At 42.6% G+C, this 15,521-nt stretch overlaps 1 protein-coding gene across 4 annotated transcripts in view; it reads right to left on the reverse strand.

The window, feature by feature from the left end:
* The window catches only part of Stk4 (serine/threonine kinase 4), an 85,719-nt gene that overhangs the window by 42,647 nt on the left and 27,551 nt on the right, over positions 1–15,521 (reverse strand). For 3 of the 4 annotated variants that reach the window (XM_027423475.2, XM_027423472.2, XM_027423473.2), the window contains exons 6-9: positions 13,568–13,735; positions 11,083–11,220; positions 9,799–9,927; positions 8,941–9,127 (exon numbers count right to left, since the gene is read on the reverse strand). In XM_027423475.2, the coding sequence (XP_027279276.1) occupies positions 8,941–9,127; positions 9,799–9,927; positions 11,083–11,220; positions 13,568–13,735 (622 nt within the window). The remainder of the gene's footprint in view (positions 1–8,940; positions 9,128–9,798; positions 9,928–11,082; positions 11,221–13,567; positions 13,736–15,521) is intronic. The other variant, XM_027423474.2, reaches the window with a different exon arrangement.

Genomic DNA, 15,521 nt, shown 5'->3' on the forward strand with positions numbered 1-15,521 from the left:
CCTTTAATTCCCACAATAACTTGTTTTTATCTAACTAGTAATAATTCTGCTCAAAGTAAGGAACTGGGCACAAGCCTACGTTTTCTTCTGGGCTCCATGCATAAATATTTGCAAGACAAAAACTCCAGCAATGCCTCAATGTTTCCCTCTGTTTTAAAATAATGTGCTATAATGTAAATGTATCAGAAGGGGTTTGACTTGTTTTTTTTAAATCTAACATTTATTATATGTGTGGTTTCTGGTTTTGCTTTGTTAAGGAGCATCTATGGATTTCAGATGAATCAAGTCACTCAATTACATAAAGTCATTATCCAAGTCTATAACCATAAACTTTTGAATGTTCTTGAAACCACTAAGAACCACAGGTTGTAAGATACCCTGGAGCCTAGAAAAACGTTCTTCCTGGTAAACAGCTTGAACAACTGCATCTGTATAAACTTACTGGATTTCTAGACAGTGGCTCACAAGCCATCTTGATGCTAATGAACTGCATCTGGATTACAACAGATATCTAGCTCCAAATTCCCAGGCCTCCCAGCTAGAGCACTAGAGACAGCCACCAGAAAAGACCCAACAGTCACCAGTGAGGATTATCCACACCTTGGTACTGCAAGAATCTCCCAAGATGGGGTCTTCCCTTTCCTGGCTAGAGTGTCTTCATATACCCCCTTACCAACAGTGTTGAGTTCAAACTTCACAACTGGGTACTCAAAGTCTTCTAAAAGCTGACACATCTGTTTCAGCCAACCTCAATATCCCACACACACTGCCCACCTTTCTGACTTTACACCTGCCTGGCACTGTCTCCCCTAGCAGTCAGAATCCAAGTCTTTAGCATCCTTCTCACAAACTCTTTAACCTTTTTCTGTAACTCACCCAGCTTTTCATCAAGTGTTTTTGTATCTTCATATGCAGAGGGCCTCTCTCCTCAGCTAGTCAATCACTATCAAATGCCGTGATCTGGGTATGGTCTACACATGCAAAGGACTGGAAAGAACAGTAATATTATGTATAGCATGTGCAGCTCTAGGTAGTGATAATGAAACACCATCTTATGTTTTTAACCTATAAGTTCCTTGCCAGCAGGAAATGTTCCATTTGGTCTCTGTACATTGCACAGTTGTGACATACAATAAATATCTAGGAAATATCTCCTGGATTGCATTGGATAGTCATTTTTTAAACAAATATTGAAACTGACATTTCTTAGAGCAGACAATACAGAAAACCATCTAGTTTCTCTTGTAGATCCATTTAAATGAATATTAGAGAGTGTATCTCCATTTCTTTCTAAGCAAGAGCCAGCAGGCAGAAGAGCTCAATGCACTGCAGGTAGAGTACTATTGGATCAAGCTGATCTACCTATGCCTCTGAGGCTAATAGCCAAAGCCCAGCTTCTGGATTCACTCTCCTTTCTTCTCACTGCTGTGGCACCACTGCCCTCTTTGGGAAATGTAATGCCTCATGGCTATGCTTGGCTCTCTCTTGACTAACATAACCACACTGGAGTAACTTATATTCCAAAAATATAGGCCTTAGGCCCATCACCCAGGTCACATGCAGATCTGGTACTTTCACATCCTAGAATGTGGTCTGGCTGGGCTCTTGGAATGAATAGTCAGGCACCAAGAGTCTGTGTTTTCTGGCTCATCCCAAAGAAATGAAGAATGTTAATGGTTTCCAAAGATAAAAGTGAGCCTGACATGTGGACACAATAAGAGAAACTACACAAACAATTAGGGGTTGGTCTCCATTCTGGAAGGTTGACCTTGAGTTATTTGTGAAACTATGAGAAAAGTTTAAGTACCAAGATGTCTGCTTTTCTATTGTAAAGCTCACCCAGGAGAGAACTTCTCATAAAATGCAGTTCCCCAGGAGATTGCCTTTCAGGGATGGGAATGAAGGCCCCAGTAATAAATGCCAGTGCTAAGATAAGGGTCAGAAGCCTCATAAAAGAAGGTTCATGGGACCCAAAGCCTGCCCTTCTTTAAATCTGCCATCTTGTATAGTGAGCTATTTAATTGGTTCTCAAAATAGCCATCATCTTATTGCCAGGGAACTTAAAACACACTCTCTCTCTCGCTCACTGAATAAATAAATCAATACTTATTATAACACTTACATCTTTGAGCATTTAGACACTAATTGTTTTTATATGTAGCACCTTATATTAGTTTGGCAAAACTACAAAATAAAACTTCTTGTGCCCTATTTTTCTAAAGGTTTAGGGAATTGAGGGTCGAAAGGGGACTAGCCTCCCAGAAATACAAGCCAAAGACTTGTATTCCAAAAATCATTCCACTGTTTTCTTTCTTCTCTTGCCCTCCTTCAGAAACACAACTGCAGCAAAACTAAATGCTGTAGCTTTTCACTCTGGTGTACATAACAGCACCAACGCTATGCAGAACCTTCCTATGCTGCTGCTTCAGAGTGGCAGGTACATGGACGCACTGAGCTCTCTGTGGTAAGTTTTGAAGCAATCAGAAACGAGACAGTAACCCTACTGTTGTAAAAAGGAGTGCTGAAACATGTGCAGTGCTTACATTCTAATTACCATACTTGCCCATGCTATCTGTCGTCCAAGACAGAGATGGATGAAGACAGCACGGGGACAGTGTTTTAACAACCCCCTTCAGACAACTGCAGGTGGAAAAAAAAAATGGGCCGTGAGTCAAGAATTTCTCTCTTACGTAGCTCTGATCTGTGTATCTAACAGTGTTGAAACAAAATCTTTTCAACAAAAGCCTGGCCTTTGGTTTTAAAGGAGGAAACACAGCAACAACAGATGCCCTCAGAGGCATGAACTTAACCATGCCTCTATGCTTTAAGATTTCTATTTCAAAGAGATTAGTGTAGCTATCACTCCAGGGAGCAAATTAGAATGCTGGGAACCTAGTGAAGATTTGAAGAAGAAATCACCCCATCCCCTCAGTTCACAGGGTCTAACTGGAAAGGCCTGAGCCAGGGATGAGGACTTGGCAAATACTATTTTACCTTCTACCTCCCCTGCAAATAAGCCTGGAAAGGAGGAGAGGGCCGTTTGTGTTCATTTGCTGGACCTGTAGTGAGGCAAGGCCAAATCAGTAGTGTCACGGAGCTCTAGGAGGGAGAAGCATGGGTGTCAAATCTTCAGCAGATAGGTATCTGTTACCTTTCAGAACTGCTATGCTTAGACCTGTCATTTCCTCATTCAGGGCAAAAGCACAGAACTGCTAAGCTACAGGGTTGTGAAAAACAGACCAACACCTTCTTCCATATTTTGTTGTTATTGCTGGTTACTTTTGTCTCTAAAAAAGTCAAGTATCAAAAATTGGTGGAGAATGGGCAATTTAAAGGCAATTAACCAATTACATTTACTAGATACATATTCCTGTACCAAACATCTAGAAAACACACATTCTCAGGTTGGCAAGATGACCCACTGGGTAAATGTACTTGCTGTGCAAGCTAATTGACCTGAATAGAATTCTCAGAACCCACAAAAGTTGTCTTCTAACTTCCACACCATGGCTTCACAGCACACGGACACAGAGCATTTAAACATTTTCAAAAGAAAACAACCCAATCTTGCTAAAGCACACAAAAACTATTTGACAAAAATTCACAGCAAACATGCCAAGCCACAAATGTCTCTAAAAGTACCAAAGAACTGTTACCATGTAGACCATGTTTTTTACCTCAATTCTCTGTAATTGAAATGGGCAGTTTTAGAATTTTGCACACATAGTTTTTTTAAAAAGTACTTTTGAATAATTCACAAGCATAGTGGTACATGCCTATAATTCCAGAAGTAGAGGCAACGGGATTTTGAATTTGAAGACAGCCTGAGTTACATGGCAAGTTCCAGGATGGCAGGGGTTACACAGTGAATGAAACAGTTTCTAACAAACAAAAATAGTTATCAGAGCTTGGTGTACAGCTCCATGAAGAATGCCTGAGCAGTTCGTTGAGGTCCCTGGGTTCAACACCTGGCACCAGAGGGTGGAAGGGAAGGAAAGCAACTAAGAGCACATGTAACACGTAGACAATGGAGTGATGCCAACTAGAGCTGAGGGAAAAGCTACTGGTAATCAGATTAGTCAGCAAGAAAACCAGACCACAAAACAGTGAACCATGTTACAAACACTAGTTCTAATTGCTACAAGGACCTCTAAAGCTAGATAGAGGTAAACAACTTTAGTCTAAGGAGAGCCATTAGGATTCTGCTTCATAATCAAGACAGTAGAAGAATTTTCTCCGAAGTAACCAATAAGACAAGAATAGGCATTGCAACTCAAACTGTACTAGAGATCTGAATGAACCAGAAAAACACGATGCATGGATCAAAAAGAGGAAAACTATGGTCATAATTCACAGACAAGGCTTTCTCTGTAAAAAATAAAAAAGGAAACTTACAAATTTCGAATCTCATAGGATAATGAGTAGAACAACCCATAAAAAAAAAAAAATCAACAAATCATCTATAAGAGTAAAGTAAAAATCAAAACCCCAACACTAAAAACAAAAGATCTGGAGCACCAATGAAAAGACACTTGGACACTACAAGCCTCATGTCCCTGCCCCAGACCCACATGGAAAGAAGATAACCAACTACTCCAAGTTGTTCTCTGCCTCCACATGTGTGCATGTACACACATACACACATAATAAACAAAAAGATAACTTCTGATAATCTGAAAATAAACTTAGTAGTTTAATAAAATATTTTAATGTGCTAGGGTAGCTGAGGAGGCAGCTCCATCAGTTAAGTGTTTGCCAAGCAAGCCCAAGAACCTGAGCTGAATCCCTGGGACTCACATAAAAGAGTCAGGCATTGTGCAGGCATATGACCCCAGGAACAATTACAGAACCCCAGGGCTCAGTGGCCAGCCAGCCTGGCCTACTTACTGAATTTGAGGCTGGGGAGAGAATCACTCTTAAAAAACAAGATGGGGCTGGAGAGATAGCTCAAGAGTTAAGTATGGTGATATCTTGCTTGTACAAATAAAGCTTGTGTGAAGATCAGAAGATGGGGCTTGCCATTAGTTAACCAGGATAGCCTCCAAAGCCACAGAGAACCCCTGTCTTGAAAAACCAAAAAAAAAAAAAAAAAAAGAAGAAGAAGAAGAAGAAGAAGAAGAAGAAGAAGAAGAAGAAGAAGAAGAAGAAGAAAGAAAGAAATTTCTTAAAGAACACAAGAATTATACTATATAAGGAAATTTAGAACAATCTAATATAAAAACTACAGTTGCTAAGAATGGTTGCAAGTCATGAGCTAGGGTAAAATAATTACAAAGCACAAACAGTATGCCAAAAACATCAGTACCCAAATACAGAGAAATTCTGCAAATCAGAAAAGGTTCCTCTGATTACCCTTTCTGCAGTAAACATAAGAAAAGCCAGACTCAAATGAGGTGCTCTGCAGCTCGGCAGTGCACACCTGGAATGCAAGAGGCCAGAGGTTCCAGCCGCTGCACTTCTAAAACCAAAACCGGGATATACCAAACAACAAATGGCTATAAAATATCTTTAACACCTGCTTTTAGACATAGTATAACTTTACCCCAAATCAGTTCTTCACATGAGTTGTTTTGAAATCTTATTCCATCATTTGGTTGGGACGGCTTAAACTGATGACATTTTAAAAGCTATGTGTGGCACCGTGCTAAAGAATGACAAAACCAACTCCAGCCCAAGTCCACTAGAAACCTGAGAGGAAAAGACACTGTGCTGAGGTGCTCTGGCCAACTTAGACTTCACCTCTGCCAAGTGTCAAATCTCCTAACTAAATGAAACAGAGGCAATGCCTTAGTGTTGCTGTGGTAACTCAAAACAGACTCAAAATAAAGGTGAGGATGGAGAGACAGCTGAGCAGTTAATAGCAGTGGTCGCTCTTCCAGAGGACCATGGTTCAATTTTCAGCACCTACATGGTGGCTCAAAGTAAATACAGTTCTAAGAGATTCAATAGCATTTTCTGATCCAGGCACTGGGCACACGGTGTGCACATACACATATACACAGACAAAACACCCAAAAACATAAAATAAGAGAAAATAAAATATACATATATACTTAAAGGTATATAAATAATAGCCTTGATCCAAAAAGAAAGGGCATTGGCAAACCTGAATGAAACACAGTTCCAATTCATAGCCTATTACAGAGCTCCCTCTGCTGGCACAGAGGAAATACAACAGTCCAAATACTGACAATTCACACAGGAATTTGACCTTCACTACTGAGATCAAGAGAAGTTCTTCTAGAATTCTCACTGAAAAATAACAGGAGAGTCTGCCCTGCACGTATTCTACAAACTAAAAAGAATTACCAATATGTCTTCAGACAAGTACAATTAGCTAATGTCCACTCTCTCCAGATTCCAGCTAAGAGCTGGGACAGTACCTAATGGTTTTGTATATACAGTATTCTATCTATAAATACCATGTTCAGAAAAATTCTTGAATATAATTTATCTATTATTTTTAATTATTTTCTTGGATCTGGTTCCTAGTAGTGGAATTTACTGGGTCAAAGGTTTGACCCTTTTTTTTAGGACTGATTTTTAATTATGTGCACATAGCAGAAGGTCTGTTTATGTGTGAGTACAGGTGTCTGTAAAGTCTAGAAAGGATACTGATTCCATACAGCTGGAATTACAAGTGGTTATGAACCACCTGATGTGGGTGCTGGGAACTGAACTTGGATCCTACAGAAGAACAGCGAATACTCTTTAACTGTGAGGCAATCTCTCCAGTCCCATACGTAAACTTTTTAAATGCCGGATACACAAGGCATTCCAGAACTTTTATCAATTTATGAATCTACCAATTACATTACCACTCCTTTACAGCCTCAGAGATAATGAATCTGAGCTCCCAACCAGACAAAGGAACTATTCTGCCTTTGAAAACAACAGGTTATTGATTACCATGCAAACCATGGCCTGAAAGGTGAAGAGTAGAGGAGCAGTGTGAGGACACTGCCCTGCAAATGTCCCTCTCAGCCACAAGAGGCTGCCCTGAGTCCCTCAGCTCACCAAGCTCTTGGTGAGGCTCTTGTGTAAGAGCTCCCTCTGCCGGAGCACCTCCTCCACTGCTGCCTGCGGCCAAGCTGCCTGGCTTTCCGTAAGGAGCCCTTCTTCTAGACTTTGACCCTCAGCTTATCCGGGTAGCAGAACTCATTTCATCCATTGAACTTGATGGCATCTAGGATCAACTCAGAGATACAACTATGAATCAGTCTGTGAGGGCATTTACAAAAAGGAGTGACTGAGGGAAGTCTCCCTGAGAGGAGATAGCACCACCTGACAGCCCAGACACAGAAAGGTCTGAGGGAAAAGCAGTCTTGCTTGCTAGCCTGTCTCTGCTTCTGACTGGCACACCCCCATCCCTGCTGCTGCTGCTGCTGCTGCGGCCACTGTCACTGCCGGCCCCCACTGGCATCAGACCCCAGTTTCTTGGGTTTTTCAATATAGACTAAAGACCAGGGACTCTCCAGGATCTTCCAGGCCTTCAGGACTGCTGAGACCTCCAGCTTTAGGGACTGAGCAGCTATCTGGTTCTCAGCCTCTCCAGTCTACAGCCAGCCACAGTTAGACTATCCAGATCCTACATTCAAGCCATTCAAGTAGGGCCCCCTTTGCTCAGATTTAAAGCCCCAAGTCTGCTTGACCACTTCTGTTTTCTTCCCTTTAATTGTGCACCCTCCCTAAAGGTCAAAACCAGGGCTTCACATGAGATTGCCAAGTGTTCTACTAGCCAACAAACTTGCTCTGTCTATAAAGGAACAGACAGAAAGCATTTTAGGCCTTGCTTTCACAGGTACTCAATTCAGCCTTTTCGGTTCAGAGGCACCAAAAGCAACAAAGGAATGGCTATGGCTGTGTTCTAGTGAAGCCTTACTACCAAAAGCAGGCAGCAGACTAGAGGCTGGCTTGCTGATCCCTGGATTATAAGAGAGACATAAATACTCTAAGCATTACAGAAAGAGACGACCACAGTAGCAGACAATAATCATAGAAACTAATCTATCAATCAAATAACAGAACCATCCAAACTAGTTCCCTTAGAAACCAGCCCCTCCTTCCTCTAGGCTTTCACAAAAAGAACCCCCAGGCAGTGACTGTGCCTTCCTGTGGTACTGCTCTCTTGCAGTGTCATCTCCTGTGCTTTGCCTAAGTAGTTGCCTTCCTAGTCTGCAATCTATGTGGGCTTGCATTTCATTCCTGAATACAATGACAAAAACCTGGAAACACCAAGGCTAGACTCTGATCACAGGCAGCAGCTTAAGCCCAGAAGTTTCAGGGAAAGAAGCCTGGGCACCATCCAGAAGCGAAAGACAGAAGCAGTGGGCGGTGCAGCTGAGTGGCAGAGCACTCACCTAGCACGTGTGAGGCTCAGGCATTTGATCCCCAGCAAAGAAAAAAAGGGGGGAGGGGGGCGAGACAGGCAGAGTAGAGGGAGGAAGAAAAGGAGAGAGAGAAGAAAAGAAAGCAGGAATGGAGGACAGGAGGGAGGGGGAAGGGAAGAGAGAGAAGGAAGGGGATGGGAAAGGATTCTTCTGAGGAGACTTGACAGAATTTTAAGCCTGCTCAGTCACCTTTGACTGACTGTCTTGATTAAACAGATACTATCATGAAAATGGACTGAAGATATGCACAGCATTTCAAATTTCATTAGGGATTGAGATGAATTATGTATCAAAACAATGTACATGCCCTCCTCCAGGAGAATCCTTCAGTGACAACATTCAATGAGAGGATAGCCACTGAGGTTCAAAAGCAAATCCCTTCCCACAGTCCCCCTGCTCCACACAGTCCTCCAACACAGCCTCCCTCCTACTGAGCATGTATCTCTTCCTGTAAGGCACACAGCTATGGCAACAGAACAACAGTCCCAAGACTAAGACAGCATGGGCCAGGAGAATCCATCTCCGATCAGTTAGTGTGTCAGAGCCTCACTTTTCATAGTTCCTTCCTCTTCCTCGTCCTCCGTGTTGATCACCATGGTTCCCAGCTGTGACGGCAATGTGTCACTGTGCTCAATCATAGTGTTGGCTCCATCACTCATTGTACTGGCTACTCGGACAGTGCCCATCTCATCACCTGCAGCTCGGACCATTGTGCCAGAGTCCATTTCATCCTCTTCCTAAAAATGAACAAAATCGCAAATGAAGCCAACTTGTTCAAAGATCTTGAATTTTCTGAATTACTGTTACACATTTTGGTGCAAACATTCTGGGATTTGACACTTCTCTAGGTTGTAAACAGACCTTAGAGGCTGAAAAGCACATATCTACCAGAGATGACATGACTGTTCCTTCTCATTTGTCTTCTAGCACAGACCTAAGAAGCCGACACAAGCACCCTTGGAATCTCCAAAGTTGTGAGTGACTTCAGAATATCATATGAAAATTTTAAAAGATCTTTTCCTTTAAAAGGCAAAATCAAGTCTCAAAATGGGGAGATAGCTCCCCCCCTTAGCCCTCCCCAAAGAAAAAGATAAACTGGATAAAAGATATGGGGGCAAAATAGTAAAATGTAAGTGTCTTGAGAAACACTGAGGTAACAGACAAATGCAGGCCCATCAAGGGTCCAGCAACACTGAATGCGACTTGGGACAAAGTGCTGTTGGAGTCTCAAGCTCCAAGCTGCCCCAAACTAACTACTTATCCCACTTAGGCAGCAATCATGAGCTAAGAAGCGTGGATTCCTGCCGCCGCCCCGCCCTGCCGCCGCCCCGCGCCCCGCCCGCCCCCGCCGCCGCCCCGCCCGCGCCCGCCGCCGCCGCCCGCCGCCGCCCCGCCACTCGCCACTCACTGAGTTCTCCTCGTCATCCTGGTCCACTTCCCGCTGCTGCGCTTCCTGGCGCTTCAGCTTCACATCCATGGCCTCATTAATCAAGTCTCGCAATATCGACACCCCTTTGGCGCTCTTGACAAATGGATGCTTAAATAAAATGGAGAACAAAGGACACAAGTTTCACTTTAAAACAGTGCATGGAACCTAGTAGAAACCCAGCAATATTTGCATGTAAATCAGTGGATCTAAGTTTTCTCTTCACACCTGGGACAACTAAGCCACACTCACTTCATGACTCTACGGAGACAGGTGACCATTTGAACCTGTGCCATTTCTCTCCATCTCACCTAGAGGCTCTTTTTTCTCTTTATTTCATAAAAGAGTCAGTCTCCACTCCATCAGTTCCAATGTCTGAATGCAGCTTGCAGGCCTGGGGCAGCCCCCTTTACCCTCTGAGACACCTTACCAGCTCCACCTTGTTTTTCCTGCCTTTGCAGGGCAACAAGAAGCCCCGGCAGTTAAAGCTACATACAGAAATTCTTTTTGGGAGTTGCCTATATATCCAAACTTACTCTGGAAGCACCCCATCTCTCTTCCTTGCAGGGACAGTACATCCCTGGTTCCCTATCATCAACAGGGCAAAGATCTCCGAGCCTTTGTTAAGTACCCTAAAGGATGGAAGGATGCTTCAGCCGTGGTAGAACTGCAGACCAGAGGCTCTTCATAAACCTCCATCACCACTTCGTCTAGGCAGATTTGGCAATACACTTACAAGAGCTAGGTCATGCCGGGCATTGGTGGCGCCCGCCTTTAATCCCAGCACTCGGGAGGCAGAGACAGGTGGATCTCTGTGAGTTTGAGACCAGCCTGGTCTACATGAGCGAGTGCCAGGACAGGCTCCAAAGCTACAGAGAAACCCTGTCTCGGGGAAAAAAAAAAAAAAAAAAAAAAAAAAAGAATGCCATATCATCTTGCTCTCTGTACTTGCAAAGTACAAGGTTATTTCCTTCCACTCTTCCCGGACACATGTACATCTGGCCTGTTATGACGTGACAACAGTCTTGATCTATTGCCCACCTACTGTTCATCCTGGTGGGAGAAATGTCTCTGAGCTTCTTACTGCTCTTAAATCTTAAACTCATTCATGACCCACTTCTGTTACTTCTATGCTCTTCAAGTATTTTCTACCCTTTTATCTCAATAGCTTTAAACCTCCCTCGAACAACAATGTCTTATACCTCATTCTTACGTGCAATCAAATGACTTAGCAGCGTGTGAATGGCTCGGTGAGGTGACGCATACCTGTAGGAGCTGAGTGGCTGTGGCTCTCTGCTCAGGGCTTTTTACCAGACACTGCTTTACAAAATCCATGAAGTTGTCTGACCACAGCTCTGGCTTACGGAACGTGGGAGGAGGGTTTGTAGGAATCATGAATATTGCCTAGTTAAAAAAAAAAGAAAGAAAAGGCAAAATGAAAACGACACTCTAATATAAACAACTACATTTGCTTGGTAAACTGATTGTTCACATATCCAAACACAAAGCGTGCCCACGTGGAGTACAGAAACTGGCTCTAATACCTGCTCTCTTCCCTTCCCCTTGCTCACATGCAGTCCTGTTCTAAACCTAACAAAGCCAAAAAGAAAAAAGAAAAACACCTTTTGCGTGTGCGTGTACGTGTGTTAGTATTGTACATGTTCATGTAGGTGTGTACAAGTACATGTGTAGCATGAATGCATGCATGGACACCAAGGATCAACCTCCAGTGTCACTCCTGAGTGGGACTGTAGCTCAGTGGTAGAGCAGCTGCCTCACATAAATGAGACCTCGGGTCCAATCCCCACTAATAACCAAATAAGAAGAGTGTGGCTCCTCAGGAACCATCCTTCTTGTTTTTGAGTCTCACTGGGACAGGGAGCTCAACTATTAAGTTAGTCAGGCCAGCCAGCCGTGGAGCCCTAGGAATCTCTCCCAGTGCTGGGATCATAAACACACATCATCACACCCAGCTTTTTATGTAGAAGCTGGAGAATGAACTCAGGTCCTCATGCTTACAAGGCAAACACCTGACCAAATGAGCCATCTCTTCAGCCTCAAGCAACTTTGGGACAAGGGGCAATGTGGAAAGACACCACCATTGAGCGTCTGTATCCTGAGCTTCAGCCGCATACTTGTTAAACTCCCCTTCTTCAAAGCTGCCAATGATCATCATCAATGACTCCAAGATCATCAACCAGAAGTCCAGAAAGTCACAAGGGAGCTATCAGCCTCAAGCCACACCAAATGATTTTCGTTAATCTTTGTTTTTTAATCATGTGAAGGTGTGAGTGTGGGGTGTGGGATGAGGACAAAGTGTGTGTGTGTGTGTGTGTGTGTGTGTGTGTGTAGTACTAAGGACTGAATGCAGGGCCTGTGGGTGGCAAACAGGAACTCTACCACTAAGCTATCTTTCCAGCCCCTCAAATCCTCACTCGACAGAAAAGAAAAACTAAAAACCAAGCAACTATAATAAAGCACAATTAAAATTCTACTTTACAAGACTGAAGTTATTATTAAGGGCTGGACAGATTGCTCAGTAGTTAATATCACATACTGCTCTTCAAGAGGGCCTCAGTTAAGTTCAAGACACCCATGTCAGGCAGTTCACAACCACTAACAACTCCAGTTCAGGGACTCTGACATCCTCTTCTGGCCTCTAAAGGTACCACACAATTAAAATAAAACTTTCTTTAAAAAGACTATTAATTGCTGAATTTTAAATGATGGAAACCCCTACTTTATGAGAGAGAAAACTCTCTGCATTAGACAGTTTAAGTTGTACTCTTTAAAACTAAAAATATGATCTCTGTAAACCCTCCCTCCTTACCTCTTCAGTCCCACAAAAAAAAAAAAAAATTGTCTTTAGTCCTACAATACTTTTTAAAAATTCAAGGCCTGCCTGATCTACAGAGCGAGTTCCAGGATAGGCTCCAAAGGTACAGAGAAACGCTGTCCCAAAAACAAAAAAAAAAAGACAGAGACAGACAGACAACCCAAGTCTTTTATCGAAAGAATAAGTTAATTAATTAAATACAAGGAAGAACTGGTGTGGGGGTGGGGAAGGCGATGGAGCCTCTGGGAGAAGCAGGTTGGGGCCTTTCAACAGAACTGTGTGTTCTTGGAATGAATGAAGCCTGGGAACTCCTCAGGGTATCAGCACTGAGGGAGGCTATGGGGGTGCAGCCTGTGATTCATAACGATGGAAGTGGACACAGGACACAGGCTGGAGAGAAAACAGCCACCAGATAGAGTCAGAGGATTCACAAACCAAAACACCTTCAGAGATCAATCATGAAAGAGACAATCTATGAACCAAAATGGGTGGTAGTGATGTAAGCACAAAAGCACACTGAAGAAGACACATATGTAGTAAGTGGTACTTGACACCTAGTGACCCAATGGGGAGTCACAGAAAATGATTCAATGGAAAGCCTATATAGTTACAAAGCTAAAAATGTAGTGATGTATGCTATTAAAAGCATATATAATGTATATAATATGTAAGTCAATCTACGAATTTCTATAGCCTATGTCCTCCAAGAAGACTATCAAGACACACACTCTAGAATGCAAAATGGACTAGATTTAAATTAATGATTGACTGCATTTAATGCCAGGGGAAGAGTACAGTAGCATTTATCATTATATAAAATTAGCTCATTTCCTGTTTGGAATATAAGCAAGGAAGATGCCAAGTCACTTTCTACTGAGAGGCAGTAACTAACCATCCAACTGGTTGCTTCCTTACCCGCATTGGATGGATATCAGCATATGGGGGCTTTCCTTCAGCCATTTCTATGGCGGTTATTCCCAGAGACCAGATGTCTGCCACGCAGTTGTACCCAATTTCCTGAATAACTTCAGGGGCCATCCAAAACGGTGTTCCTATCACTGTATTCCTCTTTGCCATGGTATCCTAAAATGGAAAGGGGAGATCATCACAAAGCATGAAAATTTCTGAGGGGGAAAAAGTTTGAAAATGAGAAAATGCTTTGTTTATGCCCAGTAGTACAGGAGAGGCACAACCACCACGAGAGTAGCCAATTACGCTTGGCCTAGATTTAATTAAGGCTCACTCCATGAGACAGAATCCGTATCTGATGCTGTTAATGAGGCCGAGAACCTAAGACTAGATAGGTCATCAGCCCTCGGGGAAACATTCCTTTTATTCTGCTACATGGACACAGTGATACAACAACTTCTAGTGGCAGGTGCTAGACCCATAGGTCAGAGCATCATAGACCATCACAGAGACGCTCCTGCAATTAACAGAGACCCACCACAACTGGAAAGCATGCAAATAGCTGGGACAGATCCCACCCCAGCCAAGAGGCCATCTGCAAATAATAGCTGCTGAGAGAAGGGAAATCCGCTTTCTTCAATGGAGTGAGGCTGAGTATGTCACCCGCACTTCAGGGCAGGCCTCGGGCCCAGGAGTACATGGTCAACACAAACTGGACAGCATGTTTTCTATTTTTTTGTTTGTTTGTTTCTTTGATTTCTTTCTTAAGATAGAGAAGGAGAAGGAGAAGGAGAGGAAGAGAAGAGGAAGAAGAACAGAAAGAAGTAGCAGTAGTTGGATGAGGAGGGAGGCGGGGGGACATGGAAGGGACTGAGGGAGGGGAAAACTGGTTAAAATATATTGTATGAAAGCTGAAGGATCAAATACAAACACTGAAAAAGGAAGAAGAACGAATGCCTTGTTCTTGAAACATATCTAAAAACAATACTCGAGGCATAATGACTAGTCACTAAAGAAACTCAAATGGGGGACTGGAGAGATGGCTCAGAGGTTAAGAGCACTGGCTGCTCTTCCAGAGGGCCTGGGTTCAATTCCCAGCACCTACATGGCGGCTCACAACTGTCTGTAACCCCAATTTCAGGGGATCTGACACCTACTATACCAATGCAAATAAAATAAAGCCAAATAAATAATTTTAAAAAAAAGAAATTCAAATGGCCAAAAACCATAAAGATTTTCAAATTAAAATATAGAATTATTAAAATTAAAAAAATTAAACCAGTACTGATAAAAACATAGGAAATCAACAACTGAAACATAGGGTTCCTGGAGAAAAAGATGGTACAACCTCACAGACAAACTGGCAATGTTAGTAAATTTTTAAATAGCCATACCTTTCTATTCAAGTATCTTTTTAGAAATTTGCCTTACATACAAGTACCCCAAACACAGACACAAGGTCATAGAATGTTTGTAATAGGGAAAGAAAGACCAATTAAAATGACTATCAAGCCTATAATTCTAGCTACTCAGGAGGTCCACTGAGCAAAAGAGCCCAAGATCAAGTAGACAAGATAATACTGCTAGATCTCATCACAATAGTTTTGTTTTTTTAATTACCACAAAGGTACCTAACACTCATAACCTGAGTCCTTGGGGAGCTGATGTAAGAAGATCTCTGAGAGAATTCAAGGCCAACCTGTACTACACATGAGCTCCAGAATGGCAGGGGCTCTAGAATGAAACTAGTCTCAAAAACATAAATAAGTAAGGACAACCAAGGTATCACAAGCCTTTAATCCCAGCACCCAAGAGGCATGGATCTTTGTGCATGCGATCAAGGCTTTCTTGGTTTACATAGCAAGTTCCAGAACAGCGGGGCTACCTAATCAGACCCTGCCTTAAAAAGAAAAAACAAAAAAATGTTACAATAGATACCCATATACTGAAATGCTACATT

Source organism: Cricetulus griseus, chromosome 6 (assembly GCF_003668045.3).
Source record: "Cricetulus griseus strain 17A/GY chromosome 6, alternate assembly CriGri-PICRH-1.0, whole genome shotgun sequence".
Classification (NCBI taxonomy): domain Eukaryota; kingdom Metazoa; phylum Chordata; class Mammalia; order Rodentia; family Cricetidae; genus Cricetulus; species Cricetulus griseus.